Raw genomic sequence first — 23,472 nt, forward strand, 5'->3', positions numbered from 1 at the left:
AGCCTGTATTCCTGCCCCCTTGTTGTTAATATTGTGTTAAGCATCTAGTCGTCATTAACCTTTTTAGTGAAAACTAAAGCAAAAAAGGCATTAAACACCTTGGCTTTGTCTGTGTCATCCATTCTTTGCTCTCCTTCCCTGCTGAGTAGTAGCCCCACACTTTCCTTTGTCTTTCTCTTGCTCCTAACACATTTATAGAGCTGCTTCTGATTGTCTTTTATGTCCCTTGACAGTTAGAACTCATTTTTGCCTTTGCCTAGCTGATTTTCTCCCTATGTGCTTGGACTATTTTTTGGTACTTCTCCTTAGCAATTTGTCCCAATTTGTTTCTCTCAGGTCCTGCTCCCCTGGACCACATCCAAGGAGGTACATGAGCGGCTGAGGGCAGTGGGAAGGATCAGGTGGCTGATGGAATTCCTGGGGTCTCAGTGCAAATTCCAGTTGAGCAGCCTGTGACCCTGGCCACTTCCTAACTACACTGAACAGCCTCGCGGTGCAGCACGCCCTGGCATGGAAAATGCAGGCCTAGAATAGTGACTCAGCAAGATCCTCAGTAGGAGTCCAATCTAACGAGCCCTGATGTCGATGGGTCTTTCCTCTGACTCCAGTGGGCTTTGGGTCGAGTTCCATCATTCTGTCTCCAAGGACTCTCCCCGCTGTTCCCCTAGCACCAAAGTCTGCTCTGCAGGGTCAATGCATTTACACAGGATTGCCCTGACAGCAGCCTCCGAACCCAGGTGTCTGTTCACCCCCTTTGTCAGATGCCTGTGGGATGCCTTGGCATCAGCTTCTGCCAGGCTGCCAGATGAACGCCCCTTGCTCTGCATGCTCAGGGCCACTGAGCTGCTCCAGATCCTCCATCCCCCCCGTGGAAGGGCTTCCCCTCTGGCAGCTGGAGGGGGGCGCTCGGATGATGTGCCCCCAGAGGCTGGGGCAGCAGAACAGAATGAGGGAGGTGGGAGGGGACACAGTGAAAGGGATGGGCGGGGCCAAAGGCACCAGAGAACTGGGGAGTGGGAGTGGGGAGGCTGTGCAGACCCCGGGAGAGGAGGGCAAGGGGCTTGGTGCCAGGTGGGGAAGAGCAGGGAGCCAGTGCAGGGGCTGCAGGAGGGGGAGACGAGAGGACAAGGCTGCAGGAGAGAGCCGGCAGGAGAGAGCAGGCAGGCTGGGGGCGGCGCGGAAAGGGAGGGCTCTGGGGAGCTCCAGGATGGAGTGAGAGAGGCAGGAGGCAGAGCAGAGGAGTCCAAGGTGACTCCAAGCTCCTGGGCCTGAGGTCAAAGAAGGGAGGGGGATGGGAGAAGGGGCTGGGATTAGGAACTTGCCCTTGAGATGGAGACTGGACGTTAGTTCATTCGTTACCTGGGTCCCCACTCGGGGGTAACGGTTGTTGACTTTGCTGCCCAGATTTCTCCGTCCCTGCTGAGCTTTCCTCAGCCCCTGGTGATGGGCCCCACAGCTCCTCCTGCTCTCATTGTCTCCAGTCTCTCTGCGGTGGCCTCTGCCTCCCCCTGTTCTAACCCACTGCTAGGGCAATGCCAGGGGGACTCGCTGCGCTAGGTCTGCAGGGGCGAGTGACTCCCTTTGCTCCTTCTCTCCGTCAGGAAGTGGAGGAGTTCAGAGTCCTGGGCCAGCTGGTGGGGTGTCTCACTCTGTGCTGTGTGGAGCAGGAGCAGGAGATCTGGCAATCGGCTGTGGAGGGACTTCACCACCTCTTCTCCTTCATGCAGCTGCTAAAATGTAAGAGCACTGGAGACCCTTGTCCTTCCTAAATACACTGACATGGGGTTTCCAACACGAAAAACATATTTATTGAACACTTCCACCTTTTCTGCAACCTTTTAAACAGTCTCCATCTAGTAATGAGCCTACACCACTGCTACGATTTCTTTTGTTCCTAATACACTTTTTTTAAAGAAACCCTCCTTAGTCCTGCAAGCCATGGAGTTTCCCCCGATGTCTTTAGCTTCCTCTATCCGTATTCTACTCTTCATAACTCACATAAGAATGGACATACTGAGTCAGACCAATGGTTCATCTAGCCCAATATTGTGTCTTCAGATAGTGGCCAGTGCTTCATGTTTCAGAGGGAATGAACTGAACAGGGAAATTCTGAGTGATCCATCCCCTGACATGCAGTCCCAGCTTCTGGTAGTCAGAGGTTTAGGGACATGCAGAGTATGGGGTTACATGCCCTGATTATCTTGAATCCAATTATACTTTTAGCCTTCACAACATCCCACGGCAACAATTTCCACAGGTTGCCTGTGCATTGTGTGCACAGATACCTTCTTTTGTTTGTTTTTAACTTGCTGCCTATTCATTTCATAAAGTGACCCCTAGTTCTCCTGTTATGTGCAGGAGTAAATAACACTTCCCTAGTCACTTTCTTCATACCAGTCATGATTTTATAGACTTCTATCATATCCCCCCTTAGTCATCTCTTGTCTAAACGAAATAGTCCCAGGTCTCTACTACAGACCTATATTGTTATAACTATATTGCTCAGGGTGTGAAAATCCACACCCCTGTCGGCAGGAGCACCTCTCCCACTCACCTAGCCAGCGCCTCTCGGGGAGGTGGATTAAGAGCTTGTTTGCATAGGAGCATCTTCACTTAAACGCTACAGCGCCAGTGCAGCTACGGCGATACAGTGTTTGAAGTGTACCCTTGTCCCCCATCTTTTTTATCTCTCCTCATATGGAAGCTGTTCCATTCCCCTAATCATTTTTGTTGCCCTTCTCTGCACCTTTTACAATTCTGGTATATCTGTTTTGAGATGGGGCGACCAGAACTGCAGGCAGTATTCAAGGTTTCAGCGCATCTTAGCTTTATATAGAACCAGTGATGAGCTGCCAAAATCTTAACAACCGGTTCCCTATAAAAAGTTCTGATTTAAGGGAGGGAAGCAGAGGAGAGTCTGGGGGCCCCTGCAGGGCCTGGGGCAAATTGCCCCACTTGCCCTCCCCCCCGCAGCCCTGGAGCTCGTAGTCTCCCCCGTACCTTACCTTGCCGGCATCTCAAAGCAGCAGGACGACTCAGGAGCTCAGCTGAGCTGCCCAGCTGCTGGCCACGCTGAAGCTCTGCAGGGGGGGAGGGGCCGGGAGGAGACATCCTCGTTGGGCCAGGGGGCTGTGGCAAATTGCCCCACTTGCCGCCCCGGAGCTCACAGCCCCCTGTCCCTTACCTTGCTGGCAGCCCAGAGCTCAGCTGAGCTGCACAGCTGCTGGCCATGCTGCGGCTCTGCGAGGTGGGGGAAGCGGGGGAGAGCCCGGGGGAGACATCCTTGTGGGGCCGAGGGGCCGGGGCAAATTTCCCTACTTGCCCCACCTTGCAGCCCCGGAGCTCGCAGCCCCCCCGTCCCCTTACCTTGCCGGCAGCCCAGAGCTCAGCTGAGCTGCCCAGCTGCTGGCCATGCTGCGGCTCTGCGGGGTGGGGGAAGCGGGAGAGAGCCCGGGGGAGACATCCTCGTGGGGCCGGGGGCCCCTGCAGGGCCTGGGCCAATTGCCCCACTTGCCCCTTCCCCTTCCTCCCCTCTGGCTAGCCCTGGAGCTTGCAGCAGCCCCCTCTCCCACCCCACTTGCCGGGCTACTCAAAAAGCGGCAGCAGGACGACTCCCGAGCTCAGCTGAGCAGGCTGCTTTGGATTTAACTATCTTGAGTCATTTTGTATCATCTGCAAATTTTGCCACCTCACTGGTTACCCCTTTTTCTGGATCATTTATGACTATGTTGAACTACACTGGTCTCAACACAGATCCTTGGGGGACCACGTTATTTACCTCTCTCCACTGTGAAAACTGGCCATTTATTCCTGTCCTTTGCTTCCTATCTTTTAACCACTGACTCATGAGAGAACCTCCCCTCTTATCCCATGACGGCTTCCTTAGGGTTAGAGCCTTTGGTGAGGGACCCTGTCAAAGGCTTTCTGAAAGTCCAAGTACACTATATCCATTGGATCACCCTTCTCCACATCCTTGTTGACCCCTTCAAAGAATTCTAGTAGACTGGTGAGGCATGATTTCCCTTTATAAAAGGCATGTTGGCTCTGCCTCAACAAATTGTGTTCACCGACGTGTCTGATAATTCTGTTCTTTCCTATAGTTTCAACAATTTGCCTGGTACTGAAGTCAGGCTTACCAGGGATCACATCTGGAGACTTTTTTAAATTTCACTCTCACATTAGCTATCTCATACAGAGGCCGATTTAAACGCTAGGTTACATACCACAGCACTGCACATAAGTCTGTCTGGATGTCTCGTGATAGCTGCAACCTTTGCATCAGGCAGGCAATTTACCATGCGGTTCTCCCAGTCATCACAAACCCAACTGTTTATATGTCTATTGATTGAATCCCCCATTACTATTTCCTGGCTTCTCTTTGTAAGCGGGATTCCCGCCTCAGGAGGGGTAGCCTCAGTGTGAGAGGACATCATGACTTCATCTGGAAGGTGGGTCCCAACTATGGGATCCTCTCCCTCTGCCCCAGCTCGATGTTCTCCTTCCCCGAAACTTTCACCCTCCTCAGCAGCACAGAGGCTGTCAGACTGGGAGTGGGACTACTCTACTGCATCCCTAAAAGTCTCCTCTATGTACCTCACTGTCTCCCTTGGCTCCACCAGTTCAGCCCCTCTGGTCTCCTGGTCTCCGAGGGCCAGTAGCTCCTTGGGCCAAATGCCCACATATGCTACCTGCCCACAGGGCTGGTAATCGTACATGCTGCATTCAGTGCAATCAACTGGAGAGCCCCATGCTGCTGCTGCCCTTCTGCCTGGTTTATTTTTACTCTTCCAGGGAGGTTAGTTTGTTTAGTTTGTGGGAGGGATGGGGGAACAGGTTATTGGCCTGAGTTTACAGTATGTTTGTTAGATGTACTTGTCTCTCACACACCCTCTCTAAACTTCCTTGCAAAACTCCCGTTTGCTAACTGAAGGTCTGATTTATATTGCCTGTTGTCTGTTTCCCCTCCCTGGGTCAGCCAAAATGCTGGTGAAGCATGGGGCAGAGTATCGGCAGATCCTCAAGGACAGTCAAATTGAGAGAGCCTTCTGGGTCACCAACATCAGCAATATCACATCGGTAACTACAGTCAGTGCTTCCTGGGATTGTTGTGCCCAGAGTTATCAGGAGCCAGAAATTAACACCCTAGGTGTCAGGGGGAAGGGACAGACCCAGGATGTGACTAACCCCATCCAGCTGGGACAGAGACCTGCCTATGGCCCACTCCACCTCATAGAATAATAGACCTCAGGAAATTATCTAGTCCAACCCCTTACTCAAAGCAGGACCAACCCAACTAAATCATCCCAGCCAGGGCTTTGTCAAGCCTGACCTTAAAAACCTCTAAGGATGGAGATTCCACCACCTTCCTAGGTAACCCATTCCAGTGCTTCACCACCCTCCTAGTGAAATAGTGTTTCCTAATATCCAACCTAAACCTCCCCCACTGCAACTTGAGACCATTGCTCCTTGTTCTCTCATCTGCCACCACTGAGAACAGCCGAGCTCCATCCTCTTTGGAACCCCCCTGCAGGTAGTGAAGGCTGCTATCAAGTCATGTGCCCCAGCCCCCGCATCATTTTCATTGCCCTCTGCTGGACTCTCTCTGATTTGTCCACATCCTTTCTCTTGTATGGGGCCCAAAACTGGACGCAATACTCCAGATGTGACCTCACCAGTGCCCAATAGAGGGGAATAATCACTTCCTCCATCTGCAGGCAATGCTTCTACTAATGCAGCCCAATATACCTGCCTACATGACACACCGCAAGATGCACTGGGGCTCATCCAAACCTGATCCCAGCTCCTTGTCAGGTTTGCTGGGAGATTCCTCAGAGATTAATGCAATAAAAGGCATCATTGCATCTGCGCACGAGCACCAGCCCCTGCTGAGCACTAGAGAGTGTATCCGTGCTGCGCAGTATTGTGCCCCCGTGCACTGCCACGCTGGCCTCTGCCATGCATGACAGCTTCCGATTGCTGGCTGGGTACTGTGCTGCCCAGGTGCAGTAAGCCAGGCCTGTCCCGGAAGAGTGGGGTTTGCCTGCACTCCTGGCCGGGCCAGTCCTGGCTGCTTGGCCGCTGACCAGATCTGCGCTGGGCAGCAAAAGAGGTTTCACTAGCAGTTTGTTTCAGCTGTTTGGGAAGTACTTCAACCCGTCCGAGAGCATGGACTTCCTCCTCGTTGCTATCGACGGCGTGAGAGACTCCAGCGTCCATGACGCAGTGACGGCCAGGAACATGCTGCATACGATCCTGGAGGTTCCCGGCCTAGGCTTGGTGAGGGTAAGAGCTGCAGTGAGAACACCGTGCTGGGGGAGCCCATCCGTGGGAGACTCTGTCTCTGGGTGCTAGGCATTATTGGGGGGCAGTTCTCTGGCCTGTGAAATGCAGGGGGTCAGTCTAGGTCAGGGGTCAGCAACCTTTCAGAAGTGGTGTGCCGAGTCTTCCTTTATTCACCCTAATTTAAGGTTTCACGTGTCAGTCATACATTTTAATGTTTGTAGAAAATCTCTTTCTATAAGTCTATAATAAATAACTAAATATTGTTGTATATAAAGTAAATAAGTTTTTTTAAATTTTTAAGAAGCTTCATTTAAAATGAAATTAAAATGCAGATCTCCCTGGACCGGTGGCCAGGCCCCGGCAGTGTGAGTGCCACTGAAAATCAGCTCACGTGCCACCTTCAGCACACGTGCCATAGGTTGCCTACCCCTGGTCTAGGTGATCACCATGGCCGCTTGTGGCCTTGCAGTCTATGAATCGATAGGCTGGGAACTGGTGCTGTGTTCTAGGCCTGGGGCTGGTGAAGAGGTTCTGGGAGGGCAGATGGCTCTCAGGTGCAGCAGGTCCTTGGCTCCCCAGATCAATAGCTGTGCGAGGAAGCCAAGGCCCCCACCTCCCCATTTCCCTTCCAGGTGTCAGAGGCTGTGAGGAGCATTCATAACCACCTGGACTCCATCAGCGAGCCACTTGCCCGGCAGGAGCTGCTCAGGGCCCTTCTCCTGCTGGGTTCCCAGTTCAGCGAGGAGGTGGTCGGAACCCTGCTGGGCTGCTCACTGTCATGTGACAGGTACGGGGCTGCGGCTACCACCACTTGCACTCTGGGTCCCCCGGACTGGTCCCGCTGCCAGAGACAGGGGAGTGCAGAACCCTCCAGAGATCTCCTGCTCCCTGCAGAGCTGCTGCTTCTCCTGGAGGGTTTTGCAGGCTGGCTTGCCCTGGACACAGGCCAATCTGCAAAACCCTGTACGGCATCCCTCGGCCTCTCCTGTGGCTGACACTCAGACCTGGCTCCATGTAGCCTGCACCAGCCAACGGGGCTTGCAGGAGCAGGAGGGCAACAAAGGGCCGGCCGGTGAGGGGAGACCCAGCAGGTGTGCCAGTGCTGAGGGGTGCAGGAGGCTGGCAGGGCTCTGATGGGGTGCCACTGGCTCTCTCCCTTTGCAGTGTTGCTGCAGAGATGTGGAAGATACTGACATCCCAGCCCAAGAGCACAGAAAAGATCCTTAGGGAGCTGGTCAGCAGGCTGCAGGGGCAGGCTCCACGACGGCATCAGCTCTCTCAGAGACCGGCCGGCGTCGCCTCCTTGGCCGTAAGTACCAGCCCCTGCAGCAAGGGAAGGAGTGCCGTGTGTCCCCATCGTGGCCTGAGGGGGTCTCTCAGTCTCCCACGGGGTATAGTCATTGGGCCAAAGAGAGAGAGAGTGTGACTTTAGCCAGTGCTATATTTGAGCCGGAACACGCCGAAACGCTCTCCTGGTGCTATTCAGCAGCACTCATAGAATCACAGGGTGAGAAGGGATCGCAAAGTCAGCTCGTCCAGCCCCCTGCAACAATGCAGGACTTCTTGTTTCTAACCCACCCTTGACAGATGGCTCCAGCCTCCTTCTGAAAACCTCCAGCGAAAGAGTTTCCACAAGCTCCCTAGGCATCTTTCCCATCGTCCTACTCTTCTTACAGTTAGGAAGTTTTTCCTGAGGCTTAATCTACATCTGCTGTGCTGTAGTTTGACCCCATCACCTCTTGTCCTGCCCTCCGTAGCAAGAGAGAACAACTTTTCTCTATCTTTTTTTATGGCAGCCTTCCAAGTATCTGAAGACCATTATCTAGTCCCCCCTTAATCTCCTCCTTTCCAAACAAAACATAGCCAGTTCCTTCAGCCTTTTTTTCTTATGGCTTGTGTTCCATCCCTCTAATCACCTTTGTCATTCGCCTCTGGATCCTTTCCAGTTTCTCCACATCCTTTCTAGACATTGGTGACCAAAACTGGACACTGTACTCCAGCTGAGGCCTAACCAGCACTGAGTAGAGTGGTACTATCGCCTCCCATGACTTGCATGCTATACCCAGGGGCGGCTCTAGTAATTTCGCTGCCCCAAGCAGGGCGGCACGCCACGGGGGGCGCTCTGGCGGTCGCTGGTCCGCGGCTCCAGTGGACCTGCTGCAGACGTGCCTGCGGAGGGTCCGCTGGTCCCGCGGCTCCAGTGGAGCATCCGCAGCCATGCCTGCGGGACGTCCACCGGAGCCGCGGGACCAGCGGACCCTCTGCAGGCACGCCTGTGGGAGGTCCCCCGGAGCCACCTGTTGCCCTCCCGGCGACAGGCAGAGCGCCCCCCGCGGCTCTCATTGCTGCCCTAAGCACGCGCTTGGCACGCTGGCGTCTGGAGCCGGCCCTGGCTATACCTCTGTTAATGCAACCTAAAATTGCATTTGCCTTTTTTGCAACAGCATCGCATTGCTGACTCATGCTGAGGTTGTGATCCACCACAGCTCCCAGATCCTTCTCAGCTGGTTATCCTCCATTCTGTATCTGTGCATTTGCTTTTTCTTCTCTAAATGTAGCACCTCACATTTGTCTTTGGTGAATTTCATTTTGTTATCTATAGCCCTGTGACGCTGTAGGGAGAGGGATGGATTGATCTGGAAATGGTGTTTAGTTTTACTGGGACTGTCTGCATGGGGGATTGGAGAGCAGGGGATGACTTTAGGTGAGGGTCAGTACCTGAGGCTGTAACCTGAGCCAGAAAAGGGGGTGGGATGAGTCGATACTGCGTACTAAGGTTATTCCCTGTTTACACTGGTGCCCCAGCGCAGCAGCAGCAGCAGCGCAATCCTCTTTATTTCTCTCGAGGAGGTGGAGTACAAGCAGCGCTGTAGCCAGGGAGATACAGCGCTGTATGTGCCTTGCCAGTGTGGACGGGGAGTGAGTTACAGCGCTGTTGGTGGCTTTATTGTGCTGTAACTCTCAAGTGTAGCCAAGGCCTAAATCCACGTTCACACTCAGCCATGCTGCATGAAATCACACGCGTGGAGCTGAGCAGTGGTTTCAGCTCAGCTGGCACTTCTGACCAGTATAATCAAGAAAGTCATGCTAGGCATTGACAATTTCTGTCAGTGACAGACCAGATTGGTTACACAGCTGCCCTACCTCCTTTTCACTTTATCTAAGGCCTTGGCTACACTTGAGAGTTACAGCACAATAAAGCCACCAACAGCGCTGTAACTCACTCCCCGTCCACACTGGCAAGGCACATACAGCGCTGTATCTCCGTGGCTACAGCGCTGCTTGTACTCCACCTCCCCGAGAGGAATAAAGAGTATTGTGCTGCTGCTGCTGCTGCTCTGGGGCACCAGTGTAAATAGGGAATAACCTTAGTACGCAGTGACTGATCTCCGGAAGCTTCCCATAATCCTTTTAAGTGAAGGTTCCGCTCTTTGTTTTGTTGCAAACTCTGGGCTCCGGGAGCTGCTTATTAAAAAAACAAACACAGCTCCTGTTTGCTGTAAATGAGCAGAGGCAGAGGGCTCCCTTTGGAAGGCCCACAGCTAGTGTTTGCTTGAATAGAGGGGGAGGGAGGAGGGTCCGTTTCGGCGAGCGGCTGCTTATCTGGTCTGTGAGGAAAAAGACAAAGAGGTGCTGTTCACTTTCAGTGAGTCAGAGAGGGCTAGGGAGGGGTTGGAACTTGCAAGGCAGCTGCTGACACAGTGTTGGCTCCAAAATCCACTCTCTCCCCCACGCTCCCTGTCACACTCCACCCCCCTTTTGAAAAGCACGTTGCAGCCACTTGGAACGCTGGGATAGCTGACCATAATGCACTGCTCCCAATGCCGCTGCAGATGCTGCAAATGTGGCCACAACAGCGCGCTGGCAACTGTCAGTGTGGACAGACTGCAGTGCTTTCCCTACTCAGCTGTACGAAGACAGCTTTAACTCCCAGTGCTGTACAGCTGCAAGTGAAGCCGTACCCTCAGCCACATGACTATGATTGTGAATGGAAATGTAGCAAGGGGCTTATTCCGCATACGTCATCACTCACGTTTAGCAAGCTACATGGCCCTTCATTTTCCATGTGGCATCCTCTCAGCTGTGCCAGAACTTGGCTCAGACATCCTTGTTCTCCCTCTGATTCACAGACACAGAAAATACAATATGGAGAAAGACGCTTTGTGGAAATACTTGTAAAAATTAGATCAATGCATTACAGCAGGCCTTTGCTACTCCAGCCCGTTATGCCTTGATGTATTTTGTGTTACTTGTGTAGCCTACTAGCTACATTTAAAATAAACTTTTATTATTTCAGCCTGATACAGTAATGTCTGTAGTGCAGCAGCATGATTTATTTTCTATTTTCATTAGCCTATAGGCTAAAGTAAAAAGAAAACGTGCTACGATTCATTGGGTTTTTACCACTGTACTGTACACTACTGTCTAGAGTTATATCTTTTACATATTCTATTGTAGACACAGTAATGGCATTTCTATTGTATTCTATTGCATACACAGTAATGGCATTTCAGCACAATGATTTCAACATTTAAAATAAATTGAATAGCTACGATGGGGTGTACAATTAACAAAAAATCCAATACCTTGTTATTTTGGACAGCTGGCCTGTCTCCAGCCATGCCTGGTTTAGCCCAGGATTACTGTACCAGAAATTCAGTAGACAAATAAAATGTGAATTTCTATAATTCATATTGAAGAAAATCAGTATTTTAGTGGCATTCCAGGACCTTCATATTTTCGACTACACCACTGTCTCTAGCCCAGTGGTTAGGGTACCCAACTGGGAGACCTGGGGTCAAAACTCTGCTCCAATGACTATTTAAGTGTTCCCAAGTAGAGATAGATACCAAATTCCCTTTAGGGGTGGGGCTTAGGCCACATCCTCTCCGCCGCATTTCCTATTGGTTGGTTTAGGCAGCTCCTCACTCTTAGCTTCATAGAGTTCAAGGCCAGAAGGGACCTCTGCGATCATCTAGTCAGATCCCTGCCTGACACAAGCCAGAGAACTGCCCCCAGATCATTCCTAGAGCAGGTCTTTGAAGAAAAACATCCCATCGTGGTTCAAAAACAGTCAGTGATGGAGAATCTATCACCACCCTGGGTAAATTCTTCCAATGATTAATTACTCTCACTGTGACGTTTATGCCTTATTTCCAGTCTGAATGTCTACCTTCAACTTCCAGCCACTGGATCATGATAGACCTTTCTCTGCAAGACTGAAAAGCCAATTACTAAATATTTGTTTCCCAGGGAGATACCTATAGACTGTAATCAAGTCACCCCTCAACCCTCTCTTTGTTAAGATGAATAGATCGAGCTTCTTGAGTCTCTCACTATCTCTCTCACCAGAGGTCCTGATTTTTATAGGGACAGTCCTGATTTTAGGTCTTTTCCTTATATAGGCTCCTATTACCCCCAACCCCTGTCCTGTCTGGTCACCCTATCACTATAAGACATGGTTTCTAGTCCTTTAATCATTCTCATGGCTCTTCTCTGAACCTCTGCAATTCATCAACATTCTTTTGCATTGGGGCACCGGAACTGGACCCAGGATCCCAGCAGTTGTCACACCAGTGCCAAATACTCCCACTCTAGATTCTTCTGTTTATTTATCCCAGGATCACATGAGCTGATTATCCACCAGGACTCCCAAGTCCTTTACAGAGTCTCTGCTTCCCAGGATAGAGTCCCTCATCCTGTTCCTAGATGTATTCATTTACAATGAGCCATATTAAAACACGTACTGTTTGATTGCTCCCCAGTTTACCAAGTGATTCAGATCGCTCTGTATCAGTGACTTATCCTCTTCATTATTTACCACTCACCCAATTCTTGTGTCATCTGCAAACTTTATCAGTGACTATTTGATGTTTTCTTCCAGGTCATTGATTAAAATGTTAAATCGCTTAGGCCAAGACCCGATCCCTGCAAGGACCATCCTGAAACACACCTGTGCAATGCTGATTCCCAGTTTACAATTACATTTTGAGACCTATCAGCCACTTTATAATCCAATTCAAATGTGCCACGTTACTTTTGTATCTTCTAGGTTTCCGATCAAACTGGAGTGCAGCGCCAACTCAAGCGCCTTACAGAAGTCTACATACATTATGTCAATACCATTTCCTTTATCTACCAAACTTGTAATCTCATCAAAAAATTGTTGATTTGCATTAAATAAATTATCCTCTTTAATTCTTTATTAATTGAATCTTATACCAGCTGCTCCATTATCTTGCCTGGGATCGATGTCAGGCTGACAGGCCTGAAATTACCCAGGCCATCCCTTTCACCCGCTTTAACAATTGGCCCAACTGACTCTCTCTGGAGCATATGGAGCCTGGGCACTTAACCCAGGGCTGTGAGTCCACTGGGCAGCAGGGCACATGCAGCTGGGCATGGCCACGCTGGGCCGAAGTCCCTTGTGTGGTTCTAGCCAAGGTCTCACAGGCTAGGAATTGAACCCAGCATCCCAGGCCTTAGCCCCCAGCCCACCCCACCCCACCCCTCTAGGTGCCCTGGGGGAGCGTGGGAAGGACGAAATCCCTGCAGCGATGTCTGTCTCCTGTTCTTATCTGCAGGCCACAAGAGCCCTGTATGTGATCCTGCAGGAGCAGGCCTGCAGGCAGGAAGTGAAGGAGCTCTTCCCTCAGCTCTACGTCGCGCTGCTCTTCCACGTCACCCACACAGTGCAGCACACTGCTTCGCAGGAGAGGGAGCATAACCAGGAGGACACGGCCGCACCCCTCAGCCCCGTCAGGTACCGCCAGCCCGACACCCAGCCTGGGTTCTGCAGCGTCGCCCGCAGGCACGCAGCAGGGCCTGGCCTGGGCTCACTCAGTAACAAGAGGCTCGCTCTCCACACAGGTTCGCGGTGAAGGCCATGGAAGCTTTGCTTCTATGCGCTGGCTACAAGGAGCAGGCCACCTTCATGATGAAGCATGGCCGCTGGGACCTGCTCATGAGCTCTGACACGCACCACAAAGGTGTCTGCCTGCTTGCCCGGTGAGTGCTGCCCAGAACCGATCACAGCAGCAGCTCCCCTCCCTGGCCCAGGACATGGCCACATTGCCTTCCCTGCTGGGTGAGACGCGGCTCCCAATCGCCTGCATGGAACAGGCCGCAGCCTCTGTGCTGTTGGCCAAGGGGTCAGTCGGCTACTTCTCCACCCTGCGCTGCCTGGCGTAACCGCTTCCTGCGTGGCTCTGGCAGGCATGGCTGGGCAAAGACAGCCTCCGCCATATCTTTCCGCAGCGTTGGTGTAGCCCTGTCAGGCCCAGCACATGAGAGAGACAAGGTGGGGGAGGGAATGTCTTTGGTTGGCCCAGTGACTGTGGGTGAGAGAGAAGCTAACACAGAAAGCTCCAGCGCTTGTCTTGGGTGAATCTAAGATATTCTCTCACCCACCCTTCTGTCTCTCATCACCCAATATCTGGGCACATGAGGAAGACCACCGACCCCACCAACACCCTTCTTTGTCTGCAGTTCTCTTGCAGCCCCAGCTCTACGTGCTCAGAGCTGGCCTCATGGAAGGGCTCCCTGTCGAGTGATTAAGGGTTTGGGTCTCTAGCACATAAGCCGCTGGGCATTTTAAGGCAGCAGGAACTAGTCCGTGCCAGCTGCGCGTGACTAGTCGCCCGGGATGCCCTGTCCTGTGGCACTGGTCTGGTTAGATTCGTAAATGGAGGAGCAGTCCTTGCCCACCTTGATGATGTGGTGTTTGTGTTTCCTATGCCAGGGCCATGGTTTCGCTCAATGTCGAGGAGCGAAACTGGATTTTCCACCATCTCATGGCCATCCTCAACGATCGGGACGATAGGCGGTACGTCCCGGCCGTGGCGCTCTTCATTCAGGTGAGCCTCACCAGCGGGTGAGGGTCGTGAGAAGCGCCCCAGCCCAGCGGTGACTGGGGCATGGGGCTGACCTATGGCCAGGGACGGCAGATTTGTAGAAATTTTGGTGGTGCTCAGCAGAACCTTCCCCTCCAAACTCTGCCCCCCTAAACTCTGCCCCCCACCTGCCTAAGTCTCTGGGAGGGAGTTTGGGTGGGGGAGGGGGCCTGGGGTGCAGGCTCTGGGATGGGTCAGAGGGTGGGAGTGCAGGAGAGGGTGGGGATGCAGGCTCTGGGAGGGAGTTTGGGGACAAGAGGGGGTGTGGAGGGAGGGGGTGCAGGCTCTGGGAAGGAGTTTGGGGGCCAGAGTGGGGTGCGGGAAAGGGGTGGGGGGCAGGCTCTGGGAGGAGTTGGGAGGGTGCAGCGCTTATCTGGGGCTCCTAGGCAGGGTGGGCCGGGGGCCCTCCATGTGCTGCTCCCCCGAGGCACTGCCTCCGCAGCTTCCTACTGGCTGCAGGGGCGCGCCCACCCCACCCAGGGGCCACAGGGAGGGTCTGGCAGCCATGGGAGCAAGCAGGCAGGAGGCCGCTCAGCTCTGCTGCGCTGCCAGTGGTGGTGGGGGCCCCAGGCTGTTTTAAATGGCCTGGGAGACGTGGGGGGAAAGGTGGGGCTGAGGCCCATGGTGCCCAGGCACCATGGGCCAATGGAACTTGCCGCTCATGCCTATGGCCAGGAGAGGGGTGGCCCTGAAGGCCCTGGGGGTGGGTGGGTGAGCAGGGGCAGGGAAAGCTCCTACAACCCTAGGGGTGGAGTCACTCAGTCTGGGCATTGTTACCTGTCCCAGCTGGTGTCACGGGGCTGGAGCAAGGCCCAGGGTCAGGTGTCTCTTGTTCCCCAAGGCTCAGTTCCATAGAATGGTCCCTTGTGTGACCTCGGCCCTCGAGCCCCCTCTGACATCCGTGTGCCATGTGCAGGCCGGGCAGCCACCTGCCCATTCATGGCCAGTTCACCTGCCCCCCGCAGACCGGGCGACCCTTTGGAGCACAAGGCTGCAGGACCCCCCCCACACACACACCACTGCTCCATGTGCAGCTGAGCCTTAGTGAGGGAGCAGGGCAGGCCTTGATCTCAGCTGGAGTCTCGAGGGGCCGTCGCGCTAGAACGTTTCAGTGGGGCCCACACGGTGACCAATCGCGATGCCCTGCATGCAGCCCATGCCGGGCCTTGGCCAGTGGAGCTAAGGGCCCCGTGGCAGAGATGAGTCGCGAGAGGCCAGCCCCGTTCTCTAGCTTGATTTGCTGTTGGTGTGTTAGCTCCTCAAGTGCCCTGACCTTGGCAGCGAGCTGGAAGACGCCATCGTGGAGGAGATGAGCAGGCTGCTGAGCGACCCCAAGACCGTGGTGCGCTGGTTGGCGCTCAAAGGCCTCCTCAATCTGGCCCTTCGCCCAGAGAAGGTGAGAGGGGAGGAGGGCTGGGGGATAAACCCAGAACCGCAGGGAGCTGCTGCAGGGCTGGGGTCATTGAAACCTTCCCAGGGGGTATGGCCCTGGCCTGGAGTCAGGAGCCCTGGCTTCTATTCCTGGCTCTGCCACTGACCTGCGGGGTGCCCTTGGGCAAGCCCCTGCCTGGCCTTTGTCTGCTGTTCTGCAGGGCAGGGCCTGGCTCCTGCAGGGTGCGTCTCTAGGTGTGTGGAGCATCTGGCACAGCTGGGCCTGATTGTGTCTGGGGTCTCTGTGATCCAAAGAACCCTAGCACTAGAGTAGCAGCAGAGCTGCAGACTCTAGACCCCCAGGGATTGCTGGCGACCCCAGTGATCAGGGACGCTTGGATAGAGCCATTTCACTACAATTAGGAACCATTTTTTCCTACAAATCCCCTTTTAAAGCCTCATAGGTTTTAACTGTTGACGTCACGGCTCTGTCCCGCAGCACTCGCTCCTCTGAAGAGCTCTGGAAGGGCCTTTTGCTGCTAAGATCTCATAACAAGTTTGATACCCACAATATAGTGAAGGCAGAGAAAGCCCTTGGGGCTTAAATACACAGATCTGACAGCCTGGTAAAGAGGAGACAATCTGAAGGCAACTCTCGTTAATGATAATTTACTTCGCCTGAGAATTGGGGGTCAGTCCGGTTTGTTAAACCCGGACTATGACTAGATCAGACATGGAGAGGGCGTGACTGTAATTCTCTTTGTTATACACCATTCCCATCATTCCATGCACTTCAGCCTGGTTTTCACTTGCTCGTGGTTCATTTTCCTTTCCGGAACCGGTTAGCCTGTATATGACCTATTTTTTCCCTGATGCCGGTTGAGATTTTGTGGGGCTGTCTTTGAAAGGTTGAAAACCAAACAAAGAAATGACTGAATCTGGCTTTTAGTAACAGCCTAACCCTAGAACTAGTGTTCAAAATCGACTCCCTCCCCTAGGCTGGGCTGTAAGGACCAGGATTCAGGAGAACCCAGGTTCGGTTCCTGGCTCTGCCAGACTCCCTAAGTGACTGTGGGCGAGTCACGTAACCTCTCTGTGCCCGAGTTCCATGTCTGTACAATGGGGATAGAAATCCTGCCTTCGTGTGTCTAGCCTGTAAGCTCCAGGGCAGGGACCGTCTCTTCCTGTGCCTGGACAGCCCCAGCACAAGCCCTCATTGCAGACAGGCCCTCGAGGTGCTATTCGAACAATAATACACTTGATTTATTTGGGGTCAACGTGTTGTGTAGAGAACTTTCCACGGATGATATCTGCTAATAAAAACCATCCCCTGAGATCTGGAGTACAAGGAAGCAGCTGCTTATGTTGCAGGTTGCCGGACCCACTGCCCGTGATCTTAGCTGGCTGTGCAAAGGCTTTGAGGCTGTAATATGTCTCTGGAGGCAGGGGCGCTGGAAGACTTTTTATAGTGGAGGTGCTGCACACACACCCCCTTACCCCTGTCCACACACCCCTCCACCACTAGAGCTTTGGTCAGGAGCAGGGCCATGGCTCCAGGAGGTGGGGGCGGGGGCGGGGGGTGGATGGGGCAAGGGGACCAAGGCTGGGGCCATAGCTGGGGGTTGGCACAGGGCCGGCAGCTGGGACCCTGTGTGTGGGGCCAGGAGCAGAGCCCTGCGTAAAACCTGGGAGTGCTGCAGCACCCCTAGCTCCCGTGCCTCTGTCTGCAGGGGAGGCAGACATTGTTTTGGAAATGGCTTGTTGGGTCACTGGAGGGTGTTTCGTAAAGCAGCTCCTTGTTTCACACAGGTGGGGAAACTCCAGCATCTGCTGCCAGATGTCCTGGAGCGACTCCAGGAGGTAGACAGAGACCTCATCCGCAAGGCCATCGCCGTGCTGAAACACCTCCTCGCCGGCATGGACAGGCAGAGCGCCAGCCGCGCGGCTGTGCAAGTGGCTGCGCAACTCCTGCCGTTGTTTCATGATGTAAGGCCTGGCAGCTCACAGGAGATCCCATCAAACTGCGGACATGTGAGTGGGGGCTAGGGGGTGGGCTAGCAGGGCCTGTGCTATGGTCCTAGCCAGAAAACGGATTGTCATAAATCATGAGCCCATTCCCGCCTTCCTCTCACTCTCCATGAGAGCACATGGCAGAAAGGATGGGAACCCTGGTGTCCCGCAGGCCTACTGACAAGGATGAGGGCAGCCTGGGGACGAGGCTCCCCTTGGGGAAGGACGTGCATTCCTGAGCCTGCATGCAGCGAGGGGGCCTCTGCAGCACAGGGTGCTGCAATGCTCTTGCTGGCTTCCAGGGTGACAAGTGATGGTACCTTGGTGAAAATCTGCCCCTCCTTTCCCTGGCCAGGAATCCTACAGCTGGCCTGTCAGCTCCATAAGGAAATGGCTCTGTCTGTAGGTTCTGCAGCTACCGCCCTTTCCTCTCCCCTTCGTTCTCATGGCAGGGCAGCGTCAAAGGAGGGGAAAGTTCTCCTCAGATCTTTTGTACCCACAAACTAGCCCCCACGGGCGCATTCACCAGACTGATGTTCAGTCCCACACTGGGTGGCGAGATCCAGCAAGCGGGCAGGAGAAAGGGGCCCATCCATTACTGCCTTCCAGGGGTAATGCCCCAGTGGGGGCTCCTGGAGGGACTCCCCAGCTCTCATAATGGTAAATCCTACTCTCAGCCCTCCCGAATTCTGCTGGGACCCTGCCGCTCTTTATTTACTAGTGGCACAGGCCTGGCTAAAGCTGTTCCCAGGGTCTCCTGGATCCCCAGCTGGCCAAAGGGACAGGGCAGCCTGGACCAAGGATGCAGGATCTCACCCTGGGGTGAACCCTTTAAACCAAACCCCTCTCAGGCCCGGGGGGAACAGAACAGGTTCTTTATGGGGCAGGGGTTATATCCAAATAGTGTTAATGAACACAACGCCCATTGTTGTCAGAAGTGTGTTGTCAGAGTGCTACCGGTGTGGTGCTCTGCTTTCTCCTTGTTGATATCACTCGGCTGCGTGCATGTGTTCCCTCTGTGTGCTACCCCAGCTCTGCAGATAGCTGACACAGCAGACCCGACGACAACCCCCAATAACCACAGAGTCCAGTAAGATGCAAAGCCACGTCGGCTAGGTTTATTGCGACCTCGGACACAATTGCAGTTCCCTGTAGGTTTCTTAGCCTAATTCAGGGCATACTAAGAGAAAGTGCCTCTTGGCAATGGACCCGGCTCAGTGGCGGGACTTTCCACTGCCCCCTCGGCCGGACAAAGGCACCGCCCCAGGGATGCATTCTTATACACAGACACAAACAAGTTACACATCACACCTGACGTATGAGGTACAACCCCTCCACGTAGCACGGTACAACCTTTCTACGTAGTTAGGTGCCGCCTTCTACCTTGTACATGTTGGTTCGATCAAAACAACTCTATCCATCATTTTACCCTTTTGCCCCTGTCATTGGGATGGGCCAGCCTGTTCTTTATTATCTGTGTGGAATGTGCAAGTTTGTGAATGTTCAGTACCTTTTAGGTACGTATCAGCCCTTTCCTTGCCAGCTTCTGTGAGCAGGGTCTGCCTCTGGCTCACAGCTTACCTTTGCTTTATGTTAGCAAAGTCTTGTTCATTACTTTAGTTCAGGCCTCAGGCCTCATACTGGGCCTTTATCATGGCCTGCACTTACTACACCCATCACCAGGGAAAGGCAAACAGGCCTCAACAACTGGAGGGAAGACCAGAGAGGTGCCAGTCCAACATCTGCCTGTGCCCACTGCAGTGAAGCCCTGATGCCCCCATACCCCTCCCACGTGTTTTGTACAGAGCCTGCCCAGCTGACCAGCTCAGCTGACCATCTGACCATCTGGGCTTAGCTGCCCAGCTGACCATTTGAGCTGACCCCTCACCCCACCCCAAACCCCTGGAGGCTGGGTGGCTTCCAGTCATGGCTTCCAAGGCCCCCTATCTGGGAGCTCCTGCACATTTACCACCCCTTGGCCCTGGTTAAATTCACCCCAGGTCCCTGAGCATGGCCCAAACAAACACCAATGTAGGAATTTGCCCCCTATGCCTGGCCCCCTTGGCCCAGCTAGAGGGCTGCTGTGGGTCAACACCAGTGTGAGCTGGGCCTGCAAAGCGGGTGGACAAACTACACCCCCCACTGCGCTCTTTGAATGTTTCCTCATCGCTCCCTCTCTGCCGCCCCTGTCCTGGCACTGCTCCACCCTGAATGTTTCCCCTTGGCTGATACAGGCAGGTGCTGATGTCAGTGCACCCAGAGCTGGCTGTGAGAGCCCAGGGGCAGTCTCACCCCAGCTTACTGCTCTCCCTGGCCAAGAAGTTACCAGGCCAACCCCTCAGCTGGTGGAAATCTGCATCTCTATTGCCTTCAGTGGCGCTGTGCCCATGAGACTCTGGCCCCAGCTGTGGCTGTATGGCTGGGGGTGAGTTACCAATACCCGCTGCAGGGCAGACATCTCTGGCACAGTGTGTGCTTGCCCCGCTGGATGAGAATGACTGTCACAGTGTCTCCTCCCCTCCCTATATCATCTCTTGCAGGTGACCAGCAAGCTCCGGGTGCTCTCCATCACCCTTTTTAAAGACCTGCTGGAGCTTGTAAGGGGGCCCAACCGGAGGCAGATGAAGGAGCATGTGCTCCAGAGCCTGGTCCCACTGCTCCTCCTTGTGCATGATGAGCGTCCCAACGTGTCCCAGGTGAGGCCACAAATTGGAGTCTGCGGCTGAGATAGTTACAGAGCGACCATTTGTTTGGGGGGGGGCAACATGTGACACCCCCCTTTAAAGGGTCTGGCCGGTAGAGGGCAGGTGCTCACTGCTGTGACAATCAGGCACTCAAAATCACTTGAATGTTGAATCCAGTAGTGCCATGACCATGGCACCCCACCCAACTCCTGAGTCTTCTCTGCATCCTCTGAGCTCAACACCCCCCTGCAGCCAGGCTGAGAGATTAGGTTGGGCGAGTGGTCGCCTCACCACTCCTACAGCCACTGGCTTCCGCACACTCCCCTGGCTGTGCTGGTGGGAAGAGCACAACCCTGGCTATATCCCTACCAGGAGCAGGGCTACTCAGGATCCAGATGGTGCACAGGACCCAATGTGCCCTTAGCCAAGCAGCCCGGACAGCCCGTACTAGCCATGACATGCCCAAGCCCCTCCCCCCCATGCCTCTGCACATGCTAGTGCTCATGGCCCCCATCACTTGGGACACAAATGCCACCAGCACTAATGAATTCACCCCATGAGGTGGGGAACTGAGGCGCAGCCTCAAAAATATTGAACCCCCATGGGCATTAGGCACCTAAATCCCTTTGCAGCCCTGGGCCTAAGCAACTTGCCTGAGTTCCTGCACAGAGAGCTGGGAATTGAGTCAGGCCTCCAGCCATTGCCTTAGCCACACTGCCGCCCTTCCGCGAGCAGCCAGGGCAGGGAAGCGTTCAGCACGCACGGCCTCCCTGGCCTCCGGGTAACTAGGCTAGTGGCTTCCAGCTCCCGTAACTGTGTCCGGCTTGCCCCGGCCCCTCTTGTTTTGCAGGTGTGTTGGGACACCCTCAGCAGTGCCGCCCAATTCCTGAAGTGGCACCAGCTCAGTGGCCTCATCCAGCACAAGGAAACCTGGCGAAGCTGTGACTGCCTGGTGAGGGAGCCCTCTGGCCATTCACTGCACAGCCCTCGCTGGCAGAAGTGGAGGAATCAGTGGATAGGGCACCCCCAATTGCCTGGCTCTGTGCCCACACTGAGCCCCAGCCCCGGGACCACACCTGGCCCTGGGTGTGGTCCCTCTGCGTGATCCTCCCAGCACAGGAAGGAGGGGAAAAAACAGGACGTGCGCTCCACACACCTGGAAGCTGGCCTGTGGGATGGAAAGGCCTTTAATAATCTTGTGCTCCTTTGTTCTGGCTCCTAGGTGATCCACTACAAGGAGAGAGCTGATGACTTCCTGGGCCAGACCATGGCCTTCCTGCAGAACCCACAGACTCCAGTTAGGGAAGCAGCCATCAGGTTCCTAGGTAACCACAGAGCAGAGGGGTCCCTTTAGCAGAGGGGTTGGATCTGGTCCCAGGCTCTCCTCAGTCCCTGCCAGCAGCGAGAAGTGATCCCTGGGCTCCTGATTCCCTAATGAAGGCGAAGGGGTGTCAGAAACCCACAGGAGCAAGCTCACCCCAAACTGCCCTGATCGGCTGATGGGACCCCTCTAAGCCCACTGCTCCTCATGCAGTCCCCATTCTCCGCCCCCACCCCACCATGGGCTCTTGGTAGTGGACCTTCAAGGCGCTGTGCTCTCCTTTGGCAACCAGCCCTGTAGCCATCTCTGGGGACTCGCCCTTTCCCCTGGGGATTCAGGAGCGTGTCCTGGCCAGTGAGGGGCGGGGGAAAGCCGCGGTGCTTGGAGGGTGACAGGCTCTTTAACACCCTTGCTGGGGATGCGGGGATGTGATGAGCTGTTTGTGTGTGTAGGGCTCACTTCCCGGCAGCTGGACCAGGGGAGCCAGGACAAGCTGGACGCCATCTGCGACAGTGAGTGGTCCCGCTTTGAGTACTGAGCACTAGGGGGATGAATGGCCCAGGGCTGCAGGGTGGGTTCAGTCTCTGATGCCAGCAACGTGGTCACAGGCGAGAGCCACAAGGGGATGCAAAATGTAAATCCCCAACCCCCTGATCAGCTGGCCCCTCACCCTGTCGTGTCTGCTGGTTGGCATGTGCCCAGGCACTTAGCCCTGACCTCAGAGCTGCGGCCTGGTAGATCCCCAAACTGGGCCTTAGCTGGCTGGCCTTCGCAGATGATTGCCCCCCACAAACACAGCCAAAGTGGGGTGCTGCCTCCCCCCTTGCACTCACTAGCCCAGTGTTTGGAGCAGTCACCTCCACGTGGGACACCTGGGGTCAAGCCACTGCTCCAAATGAGGCTGAAGTGACGTCCGGTCACCTACCTCCCTGCTGCGTGTCCGGACTCCTGGGCAGCACAGGGCAGAGCAGCATCTCCACCACATTTGTTCGGGAAAAGGGAAGGGTGGGTGACATAGCTCAGACTCCTCACTCCCAGAGCAGATTCATAGCTGGGCCTCCCAACCGGAGCTAGAGAATGGCTGAGCTCCCTCCTCGGCATTTCCTGGAGGGCAGCAGAGCACCTGAAGTTAGGCGGCGCCTAACAATGCCCAAGCCCCTTTTGTGACTCTCCCCCTCTCTAGGCCTAAGTGCCCATCTGTGCATTGGGGGGGAAGGGGGAGGGTAAATACAGGCAGGGATGAGGCTCTCAGATACTGCAGGGAGGAGGCAGTCCTAGAAATAGTGAGTGAATGGGGTTCATTGGGACTTCTTGCCTGTGTCTGGAGGCTCCCCCAGCTGTGGAGGGTGGCGGGGATGTTTAGTGAGGGTTGCTGGCTGTTCCCGCTAGTCCCCTGCCTCCTGCCACCTGGCCTGCTGCCTCCTTGTCGTGGGCCGAGAGGTACAGAGCTGGCTTGGCCTGCCGGGGCTCTCCAGAGTGCCATGGCTCTGACCTCCATTTCCTTCCTTTCAATCTTAGACCTCAAAGGCTTGCAGCAGGACAGCAAGTCCTCAGTCCGATGCCTGGCTTCTCAGACCATCTTCATCCTGGAGGCCTTCAAGAACCAGCCTCCAGCCTGCTGCAGCCTATGGACATTGGTCCATAGGATAAGAACAATGTGCACTGCGGAGAGCCAGCTCATTGAAGCTGCCCAGCTGCCCTAGCTCTGGGAAAAGCTAGCCTCCCTTCTCTGGGGGCTTGGTGAATCAGAGCCCACCTGGAGCAAGGTGGAACACATGGCTTCTTCCCAACTGGCCGCCTGCCCTGCCCAGCCATGTGAGTAGTTAACTGCTCGATAGCTTTCATCATCATGTACTTTTTGACAGGTTTCCATGCACCGTGTTGCATTTACGTCCTGCCCTCCATCCCCATT

The 23,472-nt window shown here is 54.5% G+C and overlaps 2 protein-coding genes across 2 annotated transcripts in view; both read left to right on the forward strand.

Annotated features, from left to right (window-relative positions):
• LOC120372013 overlaps window positions 1-471 on the forward strand; it is a 46,041-nt gene extending 45,570 nt beyond the window's left edge. Inside the window, exon 9 of the mRNA XM_039488695.1 lies at window positions 337-471. Coding sequence (XP_039344629.1) covers window positions 337-456 — 120 coding nt within the window. The 3' untranslated portion in view covers window positions 457-471. The remainder of the gene's footprint in view (window positions 1-336) is intronic.
• Window positions 472-1,724: 1,253 nt separating this feature from the next.
• LOC120387372 (maestro heat-like repeat-containing protein family member 7) lies at window positions 1,725-23,264 on the forward strand. Its single transcript, XM_039508090.1, has 15 exons — window positions 1,725-1,737; window positions 4,976-5,076; window positions 6,133-6,282; window positions 6,915-7,069; window positions 7,447-7,591; window positions 12,867-13,045; window positions 13,153-13,290; window positions 14,024-14,138; window positions 15,430-15,570; window positions 17,355-17,576; window positions 20,096-20,251; window positions 21,090-21,191; window positions 21,462-21,564; window positions 22,013-22,072; window positions 23,079-23,264. The coding sequence occupies exons 2-15, from the start codon at window positions 4,981-4,983 to the stop codon at window positions 23,261-23,263; spliced, it is 1,947 nt and encodes a 648-aa protein (XP_039364024.1). The 5' UTR covers window positions 1,725-1,737; window positions 4,976-4,980; the 3' UTR covers window position 23,264.
• Window positions 23,265-23,472: the final 208 nt, after the last annotated feature.

Source organism: Mauremys reevesii, linkage group 1, assembly GCF_016161935.1.
Source record: "Mauremys reevesii isolate NIE-2019 linkage group 1, ASM1616193v1, whole genome shotgun sequence".
Classification (NCBI taxonomy): Eukaryota; Metazoa; Chordata; order Testudines; family Geoemydidae; genus Mauremys; species Mauremys reevesii.

Bases quoted from the DNA above. Each gene is read 5' to 3' on its own strand.
- LOC120387372 (XM_039508090.1), top strand. From the start codon at position 4,981: ATGCTGGTGAAGCATGGGGCAGAGTATCGGCAGATCCTCAAGGACAGT. The intron at 13,291-14,023 runs GTGAGTGCTGCC...TTCCTATGCCAG, and splicing joins GGTGTCTGCCTGCTTGCCCG to GGCCATGGTTTCGCTCAATG. The intron at 17,577-20,095 runs GTGAGTGGGGGC...CATCTCTTGCAG, and splicing joins TCCCATCAAACTGCGGACAT to GTGACCAGCAAGCTCCGGGT.